Source organism: Pteronotus mesoamericanus, unplaced genomic scaffold (genome assembly GCF_021234165.1).
Source record: "Pteronotus mesoamericanus isolate MK-2021 breed Mesoamerican mustached bat unplaced genomic scaffold, CSHL_Meso_final contig_317, whole genome shotgun sequence".
In the NCBI taxonomy this organism is placed as follows: Eukaryota; Metazoa; Chordata; class Mammalia; order Chiroptera; family Mormoopidae; genus Pteronotus; species Pteronotus mesoamericanus.
Genome location: NW_026555133.1, coordinates 739,974 through 764,419, shown reverse-complemented (window position 1 = coordinate 764,419; position 24,446 = coordinate 739,974). Strand labels below are relative to the sequence as shown.

The following is a 24,446-nucleotide window of genomic DNA, read 5'->3' as shown; positions in this document are numbered from 1 at the left end:
GGAAAATCATATGTGTTTGTTTCACTGACTTGACACAGTGACAAAGGATAGGGAACCTGGGGGACAGTCTTCCCTTCCCTGGGCCTTCTCTCACTCACCTGTGTCTCTGAGGGGTTCAGCTTCGTATATATTTTTCTGATTATCTTACATTCTCATACCTCTGGGCAGAGAAAGGGATTCCTAAAACCTCACTGATGGGCTGTCTGTTGGACCACCATCTTTAACTTTCATATTCCTAATGCCTTGAGGGATGACTATGATTTTTATGCCAATGTTCTGAAGAAAGTGGGCTATCCGAGGGAAAGGAGCGAGGACGGCAAGGCCCCTGTGGTTAATGGAGCAGGACGTGGATACCCCCAGATAAGATCTCAGTTAATTTATGAATTCAGAAGGGACTTTGAGTCTCAGGGCCCTGGGTTAGGGTGGATTTGGCTGTGGACTCCCAGCTTCCTGTGTGTCTGCAGGTTTTGGCTACATCATGTCCAGCAAAGCTGAGAGGAAGCGGAAAGTGAGTGGCTGGGGGAGCGCCCGCAAGCAAGCTGCTCAGGATGCTCTGGCCACACAGGCCGGGGACGCCACCCTGCCTGCCAGCGAGCCCAAGCTGGAGCTGGAGCTTGTCAAGGAGGAGCCTGGTGGGTACATGCTTCCAGGGGCTCAGAGAGACAATGTTTGTATCTCAGGAGGGTCTTAGGCCTGGGGAGCAGGTTCTGCTGCTTTTGTCTAAGAAGCAGAGGGTTCAGCGGAATCTCAGGCCTGACGCTGGGTCCCTTTTTATGTGTTTCCCTTCTGGAGAGCCTTAAGCTTGTTCTTTCTGTCTTAAAATTTTTCCCCAGTGTACCAAGAGCTCACCAGCCAATTCTTTATTTTAGCCTCTCCCTCCTCATTCAAGTGTTCAGGGTTGTTCCTACCCCAGTGGAAAGGGTTTGATCTCCTCCCTTTTCCCATTTTCACCCCGGGTGGCAAAACAAATAATGTTTTTTTTCCCATTAAGCCCATCACCATGGAGACTCAATCTGCTTTGCCACCCTTTGAATCCTAAGCCTGACTGATGCCTTCTCCCATCTGTTTGAGGCTCTTGTATCTCCACCCTCATTTGGCAGGGCCTCGGTAGACTGAGGAGGTTCAGGTTCAGGGCAACAGGAAAAGAAGCATGAGATCTAGACTGAGAGAGAAAAGAGTCTAAAGAGGTGGCTTCTTGTGGCTTTGACCTGAAGGGTTCCTTCCTTGTAGATGAGCTGGGACCAGTAGGGTTGGAAGGGTTTTGGTAGTTGTTGCTGTCACTGGCTGTCCCTTAGAGCACGGGCCAGTTTAGATGTGACTAGAAGCTAAGTATAGTTCTCCTCTTTTACCTGGGGTCTCTTTCTTCCTCCCTCCTTCCTTCCCTCCCTTCCTTTTTTTCTTTCTTTCCTCTCTCCTTCCTTCTCTCCCTAGAGCGAGGGGAAGGGAAGGAGAAAGAGAGGGAGACAAACATCGATGTGAGAGAGAGAAACATCAATGTGAGAGAGAAACATGGGTCAGTTGCCTCTTGTACCCCGCCTCCCCCACCGCATGCCCCGAACCAGGGACCTGGCCTGCAACCTAGGCATGTGCCCGGTCTGGGAATCAAACTGATTTGAAGAACAATGCCCAATCCACTGAGCCACACCAGTCAGGGATAACTGGGCTTCTTTTCATTGCTAACAACCTTTCAAGATGGAAAGAAAGAGCATTCCCTTTTCATGTTAAAGGCTGAGAGATTAAGCATGGGTATGAGAGAAAGGTCCAGCGTACATAGGGCCTTACCCTAGGATACAGACATGAGAAATGTGCAAATGTTTTTATCCTGAGGTCTCTTGAAAGCAGTTTAAAATGGGACTGGCTCCCCGAGCTGTGTACCAGGAGTAGGCTGAGGGAGGAAAGAAAGCATTTAGGTTCATTTTGGAGAATCCACTGGGGTAGAAAGAGAAGGAGCTTTTAAATGAAAGCCCTGACCACCAAATACCAAGGATCTCTGACTACCTTGGCTCTAAACCTTTTTAGTGTTTGGTGTGGAGCTTTCCCCTGATTTGGAACCCTGATAGAGGTTCAGAGGAGACTTGGGCCTCTGAGGCAGTCCTGAAATGAACATTAATCCCCACAATCTTTGGGGTTGGTCAGGGATCGAGGCCTGTCCCACTGGACATAGAGGAGGCCTGCTATGGTCCGAATGTCTGTCTTCCACCGAAACTCACATGCTGAAATCCTGACGGCTACTGTGATGGCGCTAGTAGGGGGGCCTTTGGGAGGTGCTTAAGTAACAAGGGTGGAGCTGCTTTGCATGAGAGCAAAGCCTTGTAACAGAGGCTCGGAGAAATCCCTTCACCCCTTCCACTGGGTGAGGACACAATGAGAGAAGTCTTTGACTGGGAAGGCGGCCCCAGCTGGACCAAGCTGGCACCCTAATTAGGACTCCTGGACTGTGAGAAATAAATTTCTGCTGTTTATAAGCCACCTAGTCTGTTGTATTTTGCTGGACAGGCTAAGACAGGGACAAAAATACTTCTTCAGAAAGGATGGTGGGCAAACACCCTTTTGAGGTCTGTACTGACATCCTTTGCTTCTCTAAGCGCTCCTCCTGAGGAAAACAAGAAGTAGCACTGGTTCCTAATCCCGTATCTGAAATTTTAGAAAGCCCTAAGACTAAAGGGTTTCCCCAAAGTTTGGCATCCAAACTTATTTGATGGTAAAACATAACCTAAACTGATATGAAGGTATTTATAGTTTATTTAAGCCACTTGGTATAAATTTTCATGTTTTACTGCAGAAACACTACTAATATTAAAAGTTCGTCCTGGCCAGGAGGGTTGGCTGGTTGGAGGATTATCCCATGCACCACAAGGTTACCCGCTCCATTCCTGGTCAGGGCACGTACCTAGTTGTGGGTTCCATCCCTGGTCAGGGTGTGTATGGGAGGCAACCAATTGATGTTTCTTTCTCACATTGATGTTTCTTTCTCTCCCTTCTCTCTCTCAAATTAATAAACATATCCTCAGGTGAGGATTTAAAAAAAGTTTGTGCAGTGCTGTTCTAGAGCCGTCTGGGGGGTGGGGACTATTACATACCATACTACATTGCAATTCTAAATTCCAAAATATTCTTGACCTCCAGGGTTTTGGATAAGGGATTGTTGACTCATATTTCAGGCAAATCAGAAAAAGTATAGAGAATAATATAATGAACACCCATGTACACATCAGTGTAAGAATAAGCCAATGTAAGAATAAATCGTACTAGCCACAAGGAAATCCTTCCGCTCGCCCCCGCCCCCAAAGCCCTCCCCCTTTTCTCCTGAGGTCACCGGTCTTCTGACTTGGTGTTTATCACTCTCAAGGTTGTTTTTAAAAAATTTTTACTGCGTGCATCTGCGAACATTGTATACTAGTGTTGTAGTGCATGATTTAGACTTTATATAAGGTCTAAAGACAAAACCAGTTTACTCTTAAGATAGTCTCAGTTTCCCTCTCCTGGCCTAGCTCTTGTCTGAAATCTTGATTGCCCTTGGTTTTCTCAGAGGGCATTGGATTTCGTGCTTACCTGTCCCATTTACCACAAAGCTCCTGGAATCATCTACTCCACCTTTTTCATTATTTTTGTCCTTGGCCTTTGTGCCTCACTCCCCTCCTTGTTTTCCTTCCTGGAGATTGGAGTGTTCTGTTCCCCAAAGTCTTTTGGTTCCATCTCATTATTCCTTCCCCCTTCTGGCTCATGGGAGATGAGAAACCCACCAATTTTACCTCAGTTTTACTCCTGATCTGTGTGAGCAACAGATCAGGAGGTCCTCCTGGGTCAGGAGAGATCAGGCGAGAAACCCCCTCCTGGGTTTTCAGGGGGTTCCAGAGTGAGTGTGGCAGAAGGGAGCACCCAGCAGCGTGGTTGTTTGGAGAGGGGCCCATTTCGGTGGACCCCAGCTTCCCCATGTGGGAAGCGGACTGAGGGAAGAATGGAAGGCCAGAAGCTCAGTGCCTAGAACAACCTTAGTACTGACCGTGCTTACTGCTCTGTCTCTCCAACCCCTCCAGCTGCAGTTAACTTTTTAAAAGAAAGCTGAGATATAATTCACTTATATAAAAATTCACCCCTTTAAAGAAAACAGTTAAATGATTTTGGTATGTTCACAAAGTTGTCAGCCATCGCCACTGTCTTATCTTTGAGCATTTTCATCCTACCCACGATGAGCCATTTAAAACTTGAGAAACTAGTACCACATAACCCCTATATCTTTACTTCTAAGTTGCATCAGAGACTGGCCTGTTAGCAGTCACTCCGTATTACCGTTTCCTCCAGATCCTGGTAACCACTAATTACTTTCTGTCTCTGTGGATTAGCCTATTTGGACATTTCATATGGAATTGGATTTATACAATATGTGGTCTTTTGTGAGTGGCTTCTTTCGCTTAACCTTGTGTTTTCAAGGTTCATCCATGGTATAGCACTGTAGCAGACCTTCATTCCTTTTTGTGGTTGAGTAATATCTCACCACAATTTGTTTATCCATTCATCCGTTGATGGACACTTGAGTTGTTTCTACCTTTTGGCTGCTGTGAACAGTGCTGTTATGAGCATTGGCATACAAATGTCTGTTTGAGTACCTGCTTCCAAGTCTGTTGGATATCTACCTAGAAGTGGAATTGCTGGGTCATACGGTGGCTCTATGTTTAACTTTTTAAGGAATGCCTTCACTTTTGAATTTTTATTCTTCCCAGGGCCAGTGTTGGAAGAATCTGAAGTACAAAAAGAAGCATTACAGGAGCATGAGATGGATGTGGTAAGTTTGGGTTTTCCTGGAGACAAATATTCCTCTCCAAGAAAAGGTAAATCAAAAGATCAGTTGTAGTACAGTGTGTAAAGAATCTCTTCAATCTGTTACTTCCTTCTGTTAACTCCACTGGTAGCCTACTCACCAGAAATCTGGTTCACTAAGTAAAGGGCAAAGTTATCCATGCTCCCACCCCTCCAGAAGAAGAGTGTTTCAAGTGAGGAACAGGTCTCTTAGCTGTCCCTTCCTCATCTCCCCACCTTGGGTAAAACGTCGACAAGCTTTAACAAATGTATGTGTAATCACCTGAACAAGTTGAACAAGCTGGGCAGATATTTCCTAATTGGATACTACTTTTTAAGACATTCTCTTTCTTCTTTCTTCCAGTTTTCTCCTTTGGCAGACGATTTTACAGAAACCATTTCAAGTACTTTTAGAAATTGGCGTTTTAGAAAATGACCCTTATATCTTTACCTCCAAGTAGCATCAGAGCCTTGCCATGCCTACAGACACTAGGTTAGAAGAATGGAGTGGTGACCTTGACTTTTTTTTAAAGTGAAAGAAGAGTAATAACTACTCATTAGAGAAAATGCTGGAAGGGACAGAAAAGTAAAACAAAGGGAAAAGAAAAGTCATAGCATTACTGCCTAAACACATTCAGTGTTAGTATTTTGGTACATGTTTTTTCTTTCAGTGTGTAAGTTTGCAAGTTAAAAAAAATAATCCTGACTGTACCATGTATTGTAATTTTTATAAAGCTTTTTCACAAAACATTTCATCATTCTTCATGCTATTATAACATACTTCTTTTGTAAGCACCACTTTTAATGGCAGTATAGTGCTCGATTAGATATGTGTACCAGAGTTAAATCATGACTCTTGGACATTTTGCCATTTCTGATTTTTGCTCTCATAATAGTACTGTGATGAATATTGTATGTAAAATTAGGACATTTTGGAACACAAATTTCCTTTAGATTCCTGTATATGGACTTACTGAATCAAGGAGTAAAGAACATTTCTGATGATTTTAATACATAATGCCAAGCTGTTTTCCAAACGAATTGCACCTTTTTGCCCTCACACTAGTAACAAACCTTTTCCAGGCCTGGGTATTACCAATTTAGCAAGGATTTTTAACAAATTATAGGCAATAGCCCTGGCTGGTGTGGCTGAGTGGATTGAGTGCAGGCCTGCAAACCAAAGCGTTGCTGGTTCGATCCCCCCTCAGGGCCCATGCCTGGGTTGTGGGCCAGCTCCCTGTTTGGGAGCATGAGAGAGGCAACCAATTGATGTCTCTCACACCTCACGCCAATGTTTCTGTCCTTGTCTTTCTCCCTCCCTTCCTCTCTCTCTGAAAATAAATACATAAATAAAATATTTTTTAAAAGTACAGGCAATAAATTATATATCTTTGCTATTTTTATTTGTATTTCTTTGAATTCAACTGAAATTGAACACTTTTTCATATATTTATTTTTTTTAAATGACATGACATGTCAGTTTATGCCCTTTTGTCCATTTATTTATCAGGGCCTTCGTGTTCTCATGGGTTCATCTATGTTTTCATATAGGAAAGATTTTAGATCATAGTCTAAGTTTTCTTGACCTGGAAACTTTATTTTTTTATTCAAAAATTAAAAAAAATATATTTATTGATTTTAGAGAGAGAGAAGAAAGGGGAGAGAGAGAGAGAACATTGATGTGAGAAAGAAACTTTGATTGGTTGCCTCTCATATATGCCCCGACCAGGGATCAAACCTGCAACCTAGGCATGTGCCCTGGCTGGGATCTGAACCCCCAAACTGTTGGTGAATAGGATGACTCTCCAACAGAGCCACACTGGCCAGGGCTTGACCTAGAAACATTAAATAAAAGAGATTTCTTCTTATCTTACTGGGAGAAGGACAGGGTGGCTTCTCAAGCTCACTGAGCTGTATCTTTATACCTTTTAGTTTCCTTAATTTATTTAGTAGAGTTCTACAGATTAGTTTTTTCTTAGCCATCAGTTACAATTTGTTTTCCACCTAATTTATTTGTTCTTTGGTGCTTTCTTTTCCCCTCACTTCTTCCTCATTGCTATGCCAATCAACTTTTACCCAATATTTCATACTTACTTCCGAATGTTGAGGAGGCTGCTGCGTCTGTTGCTCTTTGCACCCTTATCAAAAATACTTGTCATCTTCTTCTAATTGCTTGATTTAGGCTAATATCCTACATGTTCTTTTAATTTAGTTTGACTTGGAGGTTAAGGGTTGCTTGACAATGCATAAATGAAATGTCTTGGGAAGAAAATATCCCAAGGAAGGATAGCCTTCCTTGAAAGGAAACTAAGGAAAACCCTTAGTTTCCCCCTACAATCCATTCTATTTTGACACATAGAGGCAAGAGAATGCTATCTTCTTTCTTCAAAAGCCTGAATCCTATCAATCAGTCCATCCTCAGCTTTCTCTATTCTGGACCTGTCTCACCTCTCTCATCTTCCACATCTTCACGTGTGATTGTGGATGGGAGAAATGACTCATCCTAACAGCTGTACCTTTTCTGGCTCTCTGTTTTCCTTCTGTAGAAGCCCCTTTTCCTGTCCCGAGCTGTGCTGACAGGACTGGCAGATGCCAAATGGACAGAGGAGCATGATGCCATTCTGGAACATTTTGCCCAGGACCCATCAGAGCCCATCCTCACCATCTTCATCGACCCCTGTGTGGGGCTGACTCTAAATTTGGGCATGCCTGTACAGGTGGGTACTCTGTTTTCCCAGACTCCAAGGTGGTCTTCCAGGGAGCTGAGGGTTCTGTGTAACTTTGTTGTCTTCTAGTCTTCTATGCCCAAGGTCTGTTGAGCCTTACAGTGTGCCAAGCACTATGCTCGGCAGCAGGATACAGAGAGGAATAGAGCAGGCTTATGCTTTTGATGATCTCGTGGTCTAATGGGGAAGACAAACATAAAATGTATTTACAATATATTGTGATGCATGAGCAAAGCTTTATTGGAGCTTTATGGGAGCAACTAAGGTAGCCAGGGGAACGCAGGCAAGGCTTGGTGATGGAAGTGATATTTGAGTTGGGTATGGAGGCTGAGTAGGATTCCATCGAGGCTGGGTAAGAGCTATTTGGGTAAGAACACTTTATGTGCAAAGAAAAGAGGAGTTTTGGAAATGATACTGAAAAAGTGGGTTGGGGCCAGCTTGTGAAGGACCTTGTATGTTATGCAAAGGATTTGGCTTCACCCTGGCCAGGTAGCTCAGTTGGTTGGAGCATTGTCCCTGTATGCCAGGGTTGCTGGTTTGATCCCTGGTCAGGGTACATGCAGGAGTCAACCAATGAATGTATGGATGGGTGGAACAACAAATCGATGTTTCTTTCTCTCTCCCTCCCTCCCTCTTCCTCTCTCTCTGAAGAATTAATAAGTAGCTATGGCCAGTGTGGCTCAGTTGGAGTGTTGTCCCATGAGCTTAAAGGTCATGGGTTCAATTCCTAGTCAGGGCATATGCCTGGGTTATGGGTTTGGTTGCCCCAACTCGGGGTTGTGTGAAAGGCAACCAATGTTTCTCTCCTTCTCTCTCTCTCCTTCCCTTCCCCTTTCTCTAAAATCAATGGGCATGTCTTTGGGTTCCTTGGGTGAGGATTAAAAAAAAAAAAAAAGAATCAAGGGAATTACTTGGAGGGAAGTTCTCCATAAAATTCCCAATTAAAAAAATAAATAAATAAAAACATAAAAAGTAAAAAATTTGATCCCTATCCCAGAGAGAAATATTGAGGGCTTTCATGGATTGGATAGATAAGTATTTCAACAAGGGGGAGAATACATTAGTGAAGGGTAAACCATGGGTAGGGAGGCAGTTAAAGGACATACAGTAAAATGTTCATGGCAGAATCTGCATGGTAGGTTTACAGGTCAATAATGTAAAATTCTTTTAACTTTGTTGTATGTTTGAATATTTTTGTAATAAAATGTTGGGAAAGAAAAAGGCTATTGCTTTGCTTCCATTGCCAGTACATATACAAAAATCTCAGTGATAACGAAGATGAGTGTGGTCCTGTGCAAAAACACAATTTGGGAAACATTTCATGTTAAATGGAAAAACAGACTACAGATTTTTCTTGTATATTGGCAATAATCAGCTACAAAAAATCATGAAAAAAGATTTTTTCACAAAAGGGACAAAAATTTGCAAAATATATGTAGGATTTATATGAAAGAAAACAACTTTGCTGCAGGCGATGAAAGATTTGAATAAACGGTGAGCCATACCCTGTTTCTGGGTGGCAATCTCAGTATTATATTAAGATCATTCCCTCTAAAAAATGTACCATTTTTAATGCAACTCCAATTGAAGTGCCACAGTCCCTAGATACCCTGTATAAACTGTAAAGTATCTTAAAATATACCCAGAAAAATGCATGAAAATAGCAAAGAAAATGATGAAGGAAAGTAATGGAGGAGACTTGTGAGTATGAAATCTTTTCTTAAACTGCAATAATTAAAAACTGTTGTACTGGGGCAGCAATATACATTGTATAAGCAATAGTAAAGAAACATTGAAAGTACAGAGCCATATATGTAAGCATTTTCTGTAAAAATGGAATTTAAAACCTGTGGGGAAGGATGAATTATTCAATGAATAGAATTGGGAAACATGAAAAGCAACATTTTTCCATTAAAAGATCTATTTAGCTGAAGGGATGGGGAAATGGGGAGATGTTGGTCAAATGGCACCAAATTTCTGACAGCAAAAGCAAAGGCAACGAAAGCAAAAATAAACAAGTGGAACTACATCAAACCGAAAAGCTTCTGCACAGCAAAGGAAACCAACAGAATGAAAAGAAAACGTAAGAAATGGGAGAAAATATTTGTAAATCATAAATCCAATAAGAGGTTATTATCCAAAAAATATAAAGAACCTATACAACTCAATAACAAAATAACAAATAATCTGACTAAGAAATGGAAGAATCGAAAAGATGTTTTCCCAAAGAAAGCATAAAAATGGTCAACAGGTACATGAAAAGAAACTCAGCATCACTAATCATCAGGGAAATGCAAATGAAAACCACAACGAGATATCACTTTACACCTTTTAGAATGACCATCATCAAAGAGACAAGAGATAACAAATGTTGGTGAGGATATGAAAGAAAAAGGGAACACGTGTTGGGAATGTAAATCGATGCAGCTACTATGGGAAATAGTATAGCTTTTCCTCAAAAATTTAAAAATAGAACTACCACATGATCCAGCAATTCCTCTTTGGGGTGTATATCTGAAGGGAATAAAATTATCTTGAAGTGATATCTGTAACATTGTTCATTGTAGCATGATTTATAATAGCCAAGAAATGGAAACAACCTGAGTGTCCACTGATGCAAAGACACAATTTGGGAAACATTTCATGTTAAATGAAAAAACAGACTACAGATTTTTCTTGTATATTGGCAATAATCATAAATTGGATGGATGATGAATGGGTAAAGAAAATGGTGTGTGTGTGTGTTTGTGTGTAATGGAATATTATTCAGCAATGAGAAAGAAAAAAGTCCTGCCATTTACAACAACATGGATGGACCTGAAGGGCATTATCCTCAGTGAAATAAATGAGACAAAGACAAATGTTGTATGATCTCACTTATATGTAGAATCTAGGGGGAAAAAACAACCTAACTCTTTGAAACACATTACAGATTGGTGGTTGCCAGAGATGGGGGTTGGGGAAGAGGGAAAATGGGTGAAAATGGTCAAAAGGTACAAACTTCCAGGCAAAAGATAAATAAGTTCGGGGGATGTAATAAATAGCAGGGTGGCTATAGTTAACAATCCTGTATTGTATAGTTGAAAGCTGTTAAGTGAATAGATCTTAAACGTTCTCATGATAAGACAATTTGTAACTATGTGAGGTGATGGATATTCACTGAACTTTTAGTAATAATTTCACAATAAATTCATATGTCAAATCATTATGTTGTATACCTTAACTAACAATATAATGTTATAGGTTAATTATATTGCAGTAAAACAGGGAGGGGAGGGTACAAAGTTTCAAGATCTAGTATACAGCATGGTAACTACAGTTAATAAAACTGTATTGTGTACTTGAAATTTGCTAAGAGGGCAAATCTTAAGTGTTTTCACAACACACATACAAAAAAGAGAGAGAGAGAGAACAGAAGAAAGGGAGAGAGAAAGAAAGGAAGGAAGGAAGGAAGGAAGGAAGGAAGGAAGGAAAAAAGGAAGGAAGGAAGGAAAAAAGGAAGGAAGGAAGGAAGGAAGGGAAAGAACTATATGAGGTGATGGACATGTTAATTAGCTTGATTTTGGTGATCATTTCACAATATATACACATATCAAAACAGCAAGTCTCAGCCCTGACTGCTGTGGCTTTGTGGATTGGGTGTCCTGCAAGCCAAAATGTCAGTGGTTCGATTCCCAGTCAGGGCACATGCTTGGGTTGTGGGCCAGGTCCCCAGTTGGGGGTAGTGTGAGAGGCAACTGATCCATTTTTCTCTTCCCTCCTTTCTCCCTCCTTTTTCCTCTAAATAAATAAATAAATAAATAAATAACATCTTTTTAAAAAATCAAGTTTCACACCTTAAATATATACAATTTTTGTCAAATATGCCACAGTAAAGCTGAAAAAAGTCTACTTAGCATGCTGGAATACATTCTACATAAATCACATATTTAATTATATTCTACTGGGTTAAGATGACCAATTGAAACTTCCTTAAAAAAAATTATCCTTGAATACTTGATAAAATCAGCAAAAAGTAAAACCAGGAAAAAAAACAATGCAGGAGTAAACAAACAAGGAAGGAAGTAAAATATGATCTAATAGATTTTAAAAGTGGTAGCCAATGAAAGGCCTAGGCACTGAATTAAGGAAACCATACTCCCTTCAAGAATGGTGAACCCCAGTGAGAGGAGTGAAGTTTAGATGTAGGGCATTTAGCAAAATCTGAAAAGAGAGAAAGAACCCAGGTATTTTAACAAAGATTTTACATTGTTTTAAATTAGCCTTTACCACCTGCTTATCCCTTCATGCAATTTTGTTAGGCTAGAGAAAAGTAAATAAAACATAAAGGACTCAACTCTTCCACTTTAACTTTGAAGGGGAGACAAACTGGGCTCTCACAGCGGGGCATGAAGAAGTCATCCACAGCACATTACAGCAAAAAGAATAAGTTCATAGAGCTGCTCAAGCATGAGGAAAGTGAAAAGAAGTTGCATGGCAACCGCAAGCACATTACATCAAGGGAGAAAACCAAAGAAACCAAATTCAGAACAAAGCATGCAAAAGAGGAAAACATAACTGAATGGAAGGAAATTCCTCACTAAAGCATCATGTTATAGTATGATTTAATAAGAACACAAATCAATTTTTTACAAAACAGAGGAATGAAATGATAAAACATGACAATGAGATGAAAGGGAGAAGCAGATTTTAGGAAATAAAGAAAGTAGCATGTTACAAAACCTAGTGGGTTAGAAACAGTAAGGAACTGAATAGCTATTCCTGAAAATCTGCTTTGACATAGAAGAAAGGCTTGAGATAATTACAGTGTATGCAGGAAAAAAAGACAATACAATAAGAGAGAAGTTAATAGATATGAAAGACAGACACAGGTGATCTGATAGAGCCAACTAATGAAACAGAATATACATTTAACGATGAAATAGAAAGAATTTCCCTGAACTGCAGAAGGAATTGAATCTGGAAAATGAAAACATACCTTATTCCATAAAATTTGTTAAACAATGTTTAATGTCTATATACATCTTAATTAAGCTACTGAAATTCAAGGAAATTATTTCTTTAGGAATATCACGTATGTGGTATTCTTGCTAAGAATATTTAACTTGAATCTGGTAATGAGAAAACAATCTGGTAAATCCAAACTGAGGGACATTTTGAGAAATAACTGGCCAGGACTATTAGAAATATCAGTGCCATGTAAGAAAGAAAAATACTGGGAAACTGTGTGGAATTAAAGTTGGCTAAGGAAACATGACTGCGTGTGATCCTGGGTGGGGAAAAAACCAGATGTAAATGACATTATTGGGACCACTGGGGAAAATTGAATATGGACTGTAGATTTTATAAAGCGTTACATGTAGATACACTTTTTTAGTGTGATATTATAGTGTTAGGCGTGCCAGAGAATATCTTCACTTTTAGGCCTATATGGTGAAGTATTTAAGGATGTAGTATTACGATGTCTGTTGCTTCTGGATGAAGGGTATAGTGTTGTTCATTGTACTTTTTGTGCAACTTTTTTAAGGGTGGAAAATTTTTCTAAAAAATATATATTTTTTCAAAATAAAAATTTGGGAAAAATTATTTAGACCTCTAGTCCAAAAGAAAGAGAAAATGATCTCCCAAGGGAAAACGTGAGGTTGCCCTCGGACTTCTGTGAACACTCAGAAGATGACACCTACAGAGTTCTCCAGGAAATGCCCTGGGACCCAGGGTGCGGTTCCCAGCCTAGATGGTCAAGTATAAAGACAAGATAGGCAGTCATTTTCATTCTTGGAAGAACTCTACTTTAAAAAACAAAAATACGTCATCAACAAACATTCAGTTCATGAAGAAATGAACCAACTAAAGAACTCAGGAATAGAGTCTAGGAACATTCAATTCATTTAAATACATAACTAATACTCTAAATAAGCATGGGAATTATGGTTATGCTATAGAATGTGAATGCTATGATCTTGGACAATGTAAAACTAATACTGTAACAAATATTGCAAAGTGGTGAGAAAATGAGAGGGAGTATGAGGAGATCAGTGTTCTTATCTTGCAAAGCAGTAAGTCAATAGAATTTAAAGTAGAAAGGTAGTGAGAAAACCAACCTCTTAATATTTTTCATAATCTGTCTTATAACCTTAGAAAAAGTCTTTTAGGAAGAAATCTCTCTTACAGGTAAAATAATTTATTTGATGCTCATAAATGCCTTTATTATATTCACACTATTAAATTAAATATATTAAATTTAATTTAATGCTTTAAAAAAATTAGCATGGTTCTATTTTGAAATAACTAATTTATTTTTCTGTATTATACATCTATGGAAAGATGTTTGGAATACTGTTTTTTCTAATGTTAACAGCATTGTTTGGGTGGTGGAGTTTCAGGTGACATTTTAATTTTATGCATTGTTTAAATTTCTGCATTGTTTCAGTTATTTATAATTAACAAATTAACAAAAATAATAGTTAAGCTTTTTGAAAGATAGACACAAAATGCCAAAATTTAAATCTGGGTAGTGGGAAGATGGATAATTATTGATTTCTTCTTTGTGCTTTAGTTTCAGTTTTAAAAATTATGCCCTAGTTGGGTAGCTCAGTTGGTTAGAGCATTGTCCCGACACGCCAAGACTGCACGTTTGAGCTCCCATCAGGGCACATACAAGAAACAACCAATGAATGTATAAATAAATGGAACAACAAATCAATATTTCTCTCATTCTCAGTTCCTCTCTCTCTCTCTAAAACCTATTAAATTTAAAAAAATTATGAAGACTAGTTACAAAAAACACTAAAAAAAGATGAATTTGATGGGAATGAACTTTCTAAGCATGTAGAAGTCAGAAACTTTAAATTTAAAAGTTTTAACTGTGTGAAAGTTACAAATTTCTGAATGTAAACAACAAAAACTCACTATAAACAAAATTGAATGATAGATGAAAAATTGGCAGAAAAGTATGTGTAACTGTAATGGAAAATCCTAGACCATTGTCTTTTTCTTCTAGTCCTCATTTCTGCTTTTCCTATATCTGAAAGTGCTTTATTCATTCTATTCTTTTCATTCCATCCATGCATTTGGCCGACATTTATTGAGCATCTAATATGTCCTAGTGTGCTGGGCTCTGGAGCCAGGTTTGATAAAATACGCAGTCCCTACTCTCAAGGCGTGCTCTCTGCATTTTCTCCCTACGTCTCTGTGTATGGACTCACGTCCCTGAAAAGAACAGGGAGCACTCATGACACTTCCATTTGGAGAAGGATCAAGATGTGTTAAGGGAAAGTCACAGACAACTTAGCCAGGGCTTCATGATTGGAACCTCAGGGTTTCATGGCTGGGCCTGGAGACTGAACTCTGATCTACTTACTGTCTTTCATGCAGACGCAGAACCAGATTGTGTACTTTATTCGCCAAGCACCGGTTCCCATCACTCCGGAAAACTTTGAGGCAACTGTGCAGTTTGGGACAGTGAGGGGCTCCTACATCCCAGCCCTGCTTCGCCTCCTCAGTGGTGTCTTTGCCCCTCAGATCTTTACCAACACAAGCTGGCCCGAGAGCATTCGAAATCATTTTGCTTCTCACCTGCACAGGTTCTTGGCCTGCCTGACGGGTGAGCGGAAAGGCTTGAGTGCCTAGTGCCCCACCAGCAGAGCTAATGAGGCTAATGAGCCTAATGAGGCAGGGGGAGGTTCATCCCAAGCCCCTATGTGGGTATCTGGTACGTGTTTGCTGAATGAGTGAAACAGGGCACAGAATTTGTCTTCCAATTTAGATACAGTTTTCTGCTGTAGAATAGTTGGCTAGACCTTCTGAAACTCTGAGTTGGAAATTTCAAAGGGTACCTGTTAGGGAAGGGGAAATGCAGACCATGCGGGGCTGCTGGGGAGTGCCTATATCATAGAAGAGAGTGTTGGGGGCGCGGGTCTTTGACGTTGTTTTATGACAATCTTTTATTATACCTCAATGAGATTTCCCTCTTGCCTTCTGTTATTTTTCCTCTTGATAGCAAAAAAGTATCAGTCATTTTCTCCTGCCTGCTTTCCTGAAATGCTCCTTGGGCCCCAGATCATCAACCATGATTGGAACTGGGGCGGCATAAACTCTCTCTTGTCTGTGAAGTTCCATGGTCCTATCCTTTCCTTAGATACTCGGTACAAACTGGAGGGGCACACGGTTCTCTACATCCCCGCCGAGGCCATGAACATGAAGCCTGAGGTGGTGTTTAAGGACAAAGAGCTGGTGCAGCGGCTAGAGAGTGAGTGGCTGGCACTGCCAGTGTGTCAGGGACCCTAGGGCAGAGGAGAGGGGCAGCCCAGGTGAAGAGAAAGGAGTTGGGTTAGGGGGGCTACGTAGCGGACAGAGGGAGGGACACAACTGGGAACAGCGAAAAGAAATGAAGAGATTTTGTGTTCTCCCCTGAAGCCTCTATGATCCACTGGACCCGGCAGATAAAGGAGGTGCTCAGTGCCCAGGAGACTGTGGAGACAGGAGAAAGCCTAGGTCCTCTGGAGGAGATTGAGTTCTGGCGCAACCGATGCATGGACCTGTCTGGCATCAGCACACAGCTGGTGAAGGAGGGGGTGAAACACATCGAGTCCATCCTGCGCCTCGCCAAGTCGTCCTACTTGGCGCCCTTTATGAAACTGGCCCAGCAGATCCAGGTTTGTGAGTGGATCAAAGGATGGAGGCTTAGAAGAAAGTGGACAGTGCTTGGGACAATATAGGGCGCTAAGGTGAGGGAGCCAATGTCGCCATCAACAGCAAAGATAGACCCACCCAGTGTTTGAACTGGGACCTGTGGGAGAGTATAAAAGTAGAACACAAGGAAATTCCCAAAGAGCTTATAGTTTACTTAGGGAGAAAACTAGTTCTGGTAAACACCAAATATACATTAAGTACCCTCTGTGAACCCCACCCCTACAACCCAGCCGAGAAAAGAAGACTTACACAAAATGGGATGACTAGATGGCGTGGGATCGAAGAGGAACCCATGCGGTTCAGCCAACAGAGCTGCAAGATGAACGCTTAAAAATAAATTTAATATAGGATGGCAAGATGATTTCGTAGGCGACGGGGACACAGAGGGTCAGAGTAATCTGTAGAATACGGAGCTAGAAGACTTCTCTCCCTAGGTGGAGGTTTAAGCTAGGTATGAAGGGAGCTGGGCCACAGCGAGGCGGAGAAGTCTAAAATCCTGGCTGAGGACAAGGCAGTGCAGGGGACTATGGGGAAAACTCTGGGGATCAATGGGAGTGATGTCTGGATCGTTCATCAACAGCTGTTCAGTATCTAATTTGTGCAGGGTGCTGAGTTCAACTGGAGGAACTAAGGGAATAGACAAAACCCCCTGAATCTGGGTAACTCTCAGTCTAGTGGGGGAGATGGGACTCATGCATGAGAAAAGACGTTATAATACTTTTGTAGAAACTGGTAAATGAATAAAACTCAATATTGCAAACTCTAGTCCTGAGGGCTGCAGAGGCCTGAAGTGACTGGCACCGGGGGGCTTAGGTTAATGGGGAATGATTCCCCATGGAGGCAGGTCGGGCTGGGCTTCAGATCGACAGGAAGTGCTCACTTCGAACCAGTTCCTTCCGATGGACTTCCAGTGGGTGAGTCTACTCCTGGTTTCTCTTTACTCTCAGGATGGCTCTTGTCAGGCACAGCTGAACCTGACTTTTTTGTCAATCCTGAAGGAACCTTACCAGGAACTGGCCTTCATGCAGCCTAAGGACATCCCTAGTAAGCTTCCTAAGTTGATCAGTCTCATCCGGATCATCTGGGTGAACTCTCCCCACTACAACACGCGGGAGAGACTGACCTCCCTCTTCCGAAAGGTATGCCTCTGCCCAGGAGGACCAGGGTTTTTACAGGGTGGCTACGTTGACAGGGCTCAGATGTCCTGAAGAGGGTGGAATCCCCTGAAGAGAAAACCTGTGGTGAAAAGGCAGTGAGGGGCACCCTTCGGGCCACACGGAGACCAAAGACTTATGCTGCCTGCGTGGTCAGCGTTAGTGATGCTCAGAGTTGGGGTCTGGCTGTACATTTTGCTTCCATACGGAGGTAGCCTAGGCGGGAAGCGGGGCTTCGAGAAGAGGAGCGGATGGAGTGCGGGGAGGAGGTAGGAAGGGCAGACTCCCGGGCTGAGTTTACAGGAGGGGAAGACCCTCTTATTCTCATTTCCAAAGACAGAAAAAGCAGTGGGTGATAGAAAGGTTTAGGAAGAAAACCAGCTTTGGAGGTGCAGGACCTGGCACTTTTCATTTGGAGTGACAGAGGCAAAGTGAGGGAGGATGCTGACTGCCGGCTGGGAAGAGTTGCTGGGGGGGCAGGAGGTGGGACCCGGGGGGCTGTCTGCCAGCAGCAGGGGACCTGGGCAAGCTGGGCATCGCGAGCCAAATCACGAAGTAGGTGACTGAGATCGGAGGCACATCGGGGAGGTTCGGGGAAAGGGGTGGGTGCAACGAAGGCTGTGAACTGAGGCTGTTGGGACCCTTTCTACAGATGAGCAACGAGATCATCCGCTTATGCTGCCATGCCATCTCCCTGGACCGAATCTTTGAAGGATATGTCACTTCTAGCAAGGAGGACCTACAAGGCTGCATTTCCTGTTGTCATGCCTGGAAAGATCATTACTTGCAGGCAGTGCAGATGCACACCCAGTACGATGTGTCTCCTCCGACATTCTGTATATTCCCCCCTTGCCCTTCCTGTAGAGGGTAGATTCTGACTCCTTTCACTTGCACTTGTTTTGTTAAGCCTATGGATTATATTTTTCTAGACCTGGGAGTTTCTTTGTGGATCCAGGGTTTCTCTCTGGACACAAATATCCTAGCCCCTAACCCTAGGTTCTCCTCACTCTAATCACCTCTTCTTCCTGATCCCACGGGTCCTTCCTGGTCTTTTCCTCCTTTCTTGGCCCTAAAGCCTGGAGTTCCATCCTGTATAAACCTTCTCCTACAACTGAGACACTGTGTCTCCCCTCTGGTTCTTCTCACCTTGTGCTTCCTCTCTCAGGGTTCAGGAAAACTGCCTCTTGGGGTCTCACTTTCTAAGTATCCCCCTGAGCCCAGGACCCCAGGTCTAGCTTTGCATAGACAGATTGATATGCAGTGTTCCCACTTTTTGATTTGGTCTTTCTCCTAACACAGGTTCTCCAGTCGGGGCTGGGTCCTAGACCAGACCAGCATATTCGCTCAGGTTGATGCTTTTGTGCAACGCTGCAAGGACCTTATTGAGGTGGGAAGACTATTAGGGTAGGAGATCAAAGCCCACAGCAGGTGCTCCAGAATTCCCGTGCGGGATCTGGGGGCCAGGGCAGAGGCTAAACATCAAACTTAACCTCTTTGGCTCCTTCTGCATCACTGTGTTCCCTACCTCCACCCCATTCTTTCAGATTTTTGCCTGTTATCACTGCTTTAGTATCTTGCATTCGATTCCGCAGCCAAAATGCATCCCACTAAGCCCCGTGCATCTGCTCGGTCCTCCCTAGGTTTTAGACACTTACAGCTAAATCAAAGAGCCCAGGACTTACAAGTTCAGAAAGGAGAGCAGGAATTCTCATGCTGACTTCTTTTCAGGTATGTGACTGTCAGTACCATTTTGCCCGCTGGGAAGATGGCAAGCAAGGTCCCCTTCCTTGCTTCTTCGGCGTCCAGGGACCCCAGATAACGCGGAACTTGCTGGAGATTGAGGACATCTTTCATAAGAATCTGCACATGCTGCGAGCTGTTCGCGGGGGCATCCTGGATGTCAAGAACACCTCTTGGCACGAAGACTATAATCGGTGAGAGAACCACGGCCGACTCTGCGTAGAGAAGGGAAGGGAGGCCAGGGCAAACAAGCGTAGGGTGAGTGGCGAGTGTAAAAGGAAAGCATGGAGGTGATGATCAGGGAAAGAGCGGGCAGGATAGAGTGCAAGGAAGGAGGTGTCTGCTGGGTGAAGGTTCCAGAGTTAGCCTTTCAGGGCTTGAATCCCAGTTTTGCCACATCCTAGGTGTGTGACTAGGCAAATTACTCTACCAGTGAGAGCCCCTGTTCCCTCATCTATGAAATAAGGTTAGAGATGGAACCTATCTCATTGCTTTGACTTAAGGAATGAATGGATTAGTGCATGTAAAGCACTTAGCCTTTGCCTGGCACGTGGGAAGCTCTTAGTATGTAGCACAGGATTCTTACTCAGGGCGTGTACTTGGGGGCAGGTGAATGCACCCACCTTTTAACACGTCTCTCTAATGATGCAGTTTCCGTGCTGGAGTCAAGGACCTGGAGGTGATGATTCAGAACTTGATCACCTCTGCCTTCGAGAAAGTTCGAGATGTAGAGCATGGAGTGCTGCTGCTGGACACCTTCCACAGGCTCGCAGCCCGCGAGGTGCCGCTGTCCTGCCTCCTTCCTCCACCCCTAGTTCTCTTGTGCTTTTCATCATTTCCCCCTGTGCTTTCCAGACACAACCCTGCCTCCATTCATGCTCTTTCCCATGTCCTAAGTTGCCAGCCTCTCTTTTCTTCCCTTCGTCCCCCTGGTTTTCAGATTGCTAAGGAGTATGACTTCCTCACCAGGGTGTAGCTTTTCTTTAGGATGAGTAACTGGAGGAACCCACATCCCCAGGGCATGTTGTCGACTTCTATCTTCTTATTCCTTAGGCTATCAAGCGAACATATGACAAGAAGGCGGTGGATCTCTACATGTTATTTAATAATGAATTGGCCCTTGTGAACCGTGAACTGAACAAGAAGTGGCCATACCTGGAGCCCTACATGGCCCAGTATTCTGGACAAGCACACTGGGTGCGGATCCTCCGGCGTCGCATTGACAGAGTCATGAATGTAAGTGCCTGGCCTTTCCTAAAGCCTGTCCTCAGTGAGATGGAAGAGTTTGCAGGCTGTGCCATGTGCTGGGAGGGACTCATCCCAGAGATTTCTTCAAAAATTTTCATGACAAGAGACTAAGTCTGCCTAGGGGAGTGGCAGATGCAGCTCTTTAGTAGGACAGGCCAGTCCCTTGGACTTGCAGCAATGGTGAGTCTGGTTGGTAGAACATGGGTCATTTTAGGCATTTCATACCAAGATGGAGAGGAGGAATAGGGCCAGCATCTAAGAAGCTGGGCCACCAGAAGAGTAAGTGCTATAACCTCAAACTCCAGAGAACTGGACAGTTGGGACCCTTCTTGGGCCTGGTCTCCCTAGAAGAACAGGTACAAGGAAAGAGAAAAAAAACAAACCCAAACTTTTTGGGACTGTAAGTCTAAAGCTACCTACCTGCTATCATCTAATTGGTTGTGGGAGAGAATAAGGCAGACCACAGACAACTAGAAACTTCCTGAGAAGTGGTGGGCTAAGACTGGTGAGGAAGAGTTCATAGTAGTTTTCAATCTTGTACCTCTTAAATACTTCACCTTGTGAAATTACTTCCTTTCCCCAACTTGTTTTCCTTGAACTGAATCTCTGTGGTTCTATTTATTTTGACTCCTTTCCTCATTGTGCCTTGGTTTCTTCCTCTCACTCTTCTTTTTAGCTCCACCTTCCTTCTAAGGCAATGATTTATAACTTTTCCATCTCATGGCACACATAAACTAATTACTAAAATTTTTGCAGCATGCCAAAAAATATATATGTCTTGCTGATCTGACAAAAAAATGCATATAATTTTGATTCATTCACATTGGATGACTGTTGTGTTGGCTGTTGTCATTCTTAATTTGACAATCTAAGGGAAAAGAGGTTAGTGCTCTTGACTAAATGTCAGGTATTGCATATTTAAAAAATTTTTGAGGCACACCAGTGTGCCTGTCATGGTACACTGGTTGAAAAATTGCTGTTTTAAGATTTTTTTAAAAGTTATTTTTAAAAAAATCTTTTAGAGAGAGGGAAAGGGAGGGAGAGAGGGAGAGAAACATCAATGTGTGGTTGCCTTTCTCATACTGGGGATCTGGCTTGCAACCCAGGCATGTGCTCTGACTGGGAAAAGAACCAGTGACCCTTTGGTTCACAGGCTGGCACTCAGTCCATTGAGCCACACCAGCCAGGTGCTCTAAGAATCTTAAAAGTAGCAAGAGAAAAGCAGTTAGTTACCTACAAGTGAACTCTCATAAGACTGTCAGCTGATTCTCAACAGAAACTTTTCAGATCAGAAGGGATTGGCAAGAAGCATTGAAAGTGATGAAAAACAAGGACCTGAAACCAAGATTATCCTACCCAGCAAAGTTATCATTTAGAATCTAAGGGCAGATAAAGAGCTCACCTGACAAGAAAAAGCTAAAGGAGTTCATCACCACCAAACCAGTATTATATGAAATGTAAATGGATCTTTTTTAAGAAGAAGAAGAAAAAAGAAAAAATATGAACAATAAAATTGCAATAAATATGTATCTAACAACAATTGAATTTAAAGAACAAAACAATTGAAGAAACAGAACGGAAACAGACTCATCGATACAGAGAACATTTTGATGGCTACCAGACAGGAGGGGGGTCGAGGGGATGGGTGAAAAAGGTGAAGGAATTAAGATGTACAAATTGGTTTTACAGAATAGTCAGGGGATATAAAGTACAGCATAGAGAATATAGTCAATCATATTCTAATAACCATATATGGTGTCAGATAGAGATGAGATTTATTGGGATGATCACTTAGTAAGTTGTATAATGTCTAATCACTGGCGTGTACACCTGAAACTAATATAATATTGTATGTCAACTGTAACTGAAAAATAAAAGGTAATTAAATGGCAAAACCACCCAGCAGTGTTTTAAAATACAAAGAAAGAAAGAAAATCGCTGCTCTACGTAGTCAAAATTAATCTCCATAACAAGCCTTTGTTGGGGTGTGTGTGTGTGTGTGTGTGTGTGTGTGTGTGTGCGCGTGCGCGCGCGCGCAGTCTTAGGGAGAGGGTAACGTGGAAGAACATGGCATGCAGGCTCCTCTCATTTGTGTTCTCCCTCCTTAGTGTCTTTCTAGTGCTTATTTCTTGCCTCACATTGGGACTGGAGAGGAGAGTGTACATACCTATCAGCAGATGGTTCAGGCCATTGATGAACTTGTTCGAAAAACCTTCCAAGACTGGACATCAACGCTGGACAAGGACTGCATTCGGCGGCTGGATACACCATTGTTAAGAATCAGCCAGGAGAAGGCAGGGATGCTGGACGTCAACTTTGACAAGTATAAGACCCAACCTCACTCAATCTCTCTTTATCTGACTCCTACTTATTCTGTCTTCGGTGCCATTCCCTTCCCCAACTGTCCCAAGAGTTTAACTCCCATCCTTTGGTTTTCTTTCCATTCTCTCTAACTCTCCCTTATACTGTAATATATTTCCTATCACTTTGTAACTTAATTTTACAGTTTATCGTTAAAAAAACCCCAAAACAACCCCTCACTAACCTACTAAACCAGCGATGTCGGTGTCCTGCCACTAGATGGCCATGATGACTTAGCTAAATGCCCCAACCTGTGAGCCACGGGGTGGGCTTTCCAGAGAACTGATGGGCTGTCAGAATATGTCCTCTCCTATAGCTTTATAACTGTAACATTTTCACATTACAGTTATTTAAAATTTAATTAATTCTTTTATTAGTTATTAAAAATATATGCTCAGTGCCTTCCATGTGCTAGGAACCAAGATAGGCACAGGAAGCGTATACAGTGGTAAAGTCCCCGCCTGCTGTGACTCTGTGAGGGAATAGTGGTATCTACTCCTGGAGCGGTGCTTCCTTTCCATGTAAGATGCAGAAGAGACAAATAAAGAAGGAGCTATGTAAGGCATCTGTCTACAGAGATTACAAACCTTCTGGTGACAGTTTTTTCCTGATCGGAAGGAAATAACTTTTTACTTGATTGGTTTTGGCTCCCTCATGTCACCAGCTAGGCGCTAAAATAAGAGCTGTTTCCCACACTTCCAGGCTGTTGCTACTAGCATTGGCTTTAACTCATAGAATGTCTTTATTTGTTGGGCAAATGTAGAAGAAGCTTTGCCAGAAAAATTCTGTGTAGAGATAGAGCCTGGGGGCACAAGAAACTGAGTGTGTCTTCTTGGGCAGTTGAAGGCAGCCTAACCAGGGGAGATGACACTTAATGGTTGAGGAAGGAACAAAGGAATCAAGATGGAGAAGCAAGGCTGAATGTTAGGTCAGAGGGGTGAGGCGAAGATGGTAGTGAGAAGGACAGAGATGTTCGAAGCCGCATGGATTAGAAACCATTGAGAAGCAGAGTGTGAAGACGAGGGCAATAGGTTTGCTGTAAGTCTTTGATCAGGGGTGGGTGTCAGAGAGCAGCTTTGATAGGGTTTGTGGCTTTTTGAGGCATGGCTAAGCAGGACTGTATAAAAATGGCCTTATAAACCAATAGTAAGATTTTGAAGAGACAGAAGATTAGGCCAGCATTACCCCAGCTATGACATTTGCAAGCACACAATGGAGTTGAATCTGCAAGACACATTCTCTCGTCAAGCTGGGTACTCGCAAAGGAACTGTGTTTGGGAGACACCCGGACGCCCCTGTGATGATGTGAATATGAGCTCACGCAGTCCACCAGTTGTCCTTTCCCATAACCTAAAGGACTGTGTTCAGGTAACAGAATTTTATTAAATACCAATGATTGATATTTACATTTTAAGTATGAGAGAAAACAAAATTTGAGAAATAGATAAAGAGATGCCATAGGTAAGGACTGGTAGGTGGCTACTTCCTTCTACTCCTCAGGGTCAGCCAGTGGCAGTGAATAAACATAGACTTCAATGCCGACCCAGAATAGATCTGTTTTGCCGTGTGGCCTCAGGCAAGCTCCTAAATTTCTCTGAGCTTGTTTCCTCAACTACTAAAACATCCTTTCCTGAGGCTGTCATGAGGCAAGATGCCACAATTAAAAGTCTTTACAAAGAATGACCAATCAATAAACATTATTTTCCCTTCAAAATATTGCCTCATGAAA

At 42.4% G+C, this 24,446-nt stretch overlaps 1 protein-coding gene across 1 annotated transcript in view; it reads left to right on the top strand.

Moving 5' to 3' along the window:
* The first annotated feature begins 478 nt into the window (after window positions 1-478).
* The window catches only part of DNAH2 (dynein axonemal heavy chain 2), a 94,695-nt gene continuing 70,727 nt past the window's right edge, over window positions 479-24,446 (top strand). The window contains exons 1-11 of the mRNA XM_054575597.1: window positions 479-632; window positions 4,722-4,783; window positions 7,344-7,514; window positions 14,898-15,126; window positions 15,661-15,771; window positions 15,939-16,177; window positions 17,162-17,353; window positions 19,097-19,302; window positions 19,760-19,889; window positions 20,162-20,344; window positions 22,465-22,679. Coding sequence (XP_054431572.1) covers window positions 479-632; window positions 4,722-4,783; window positions 7,344-7,514; window positions 14,898-15,126; window positions 15,661-15,771; window positions 15,939-16,177; window positions 17,162-17,353; window positions 19,097-19,302; window positions 19,760-19,889; window positions 20,162-20,344; window positions 22,465-22,679 — 1,892 coding nt within the window. The remainder of the gene's footprint in view (window positions 633-4,721; window positions 4,784-7,343; window positions 7,515-14,897; window positions 15,127-15,660; window positions 15,772-15,938; window positions 16,178-17,161; window positions 17,354-19,096; window positions 19,303-19,759; window positions 19,890-20,161; window positions 20,345-22,464; window positions 22,680-24,446) is intronic.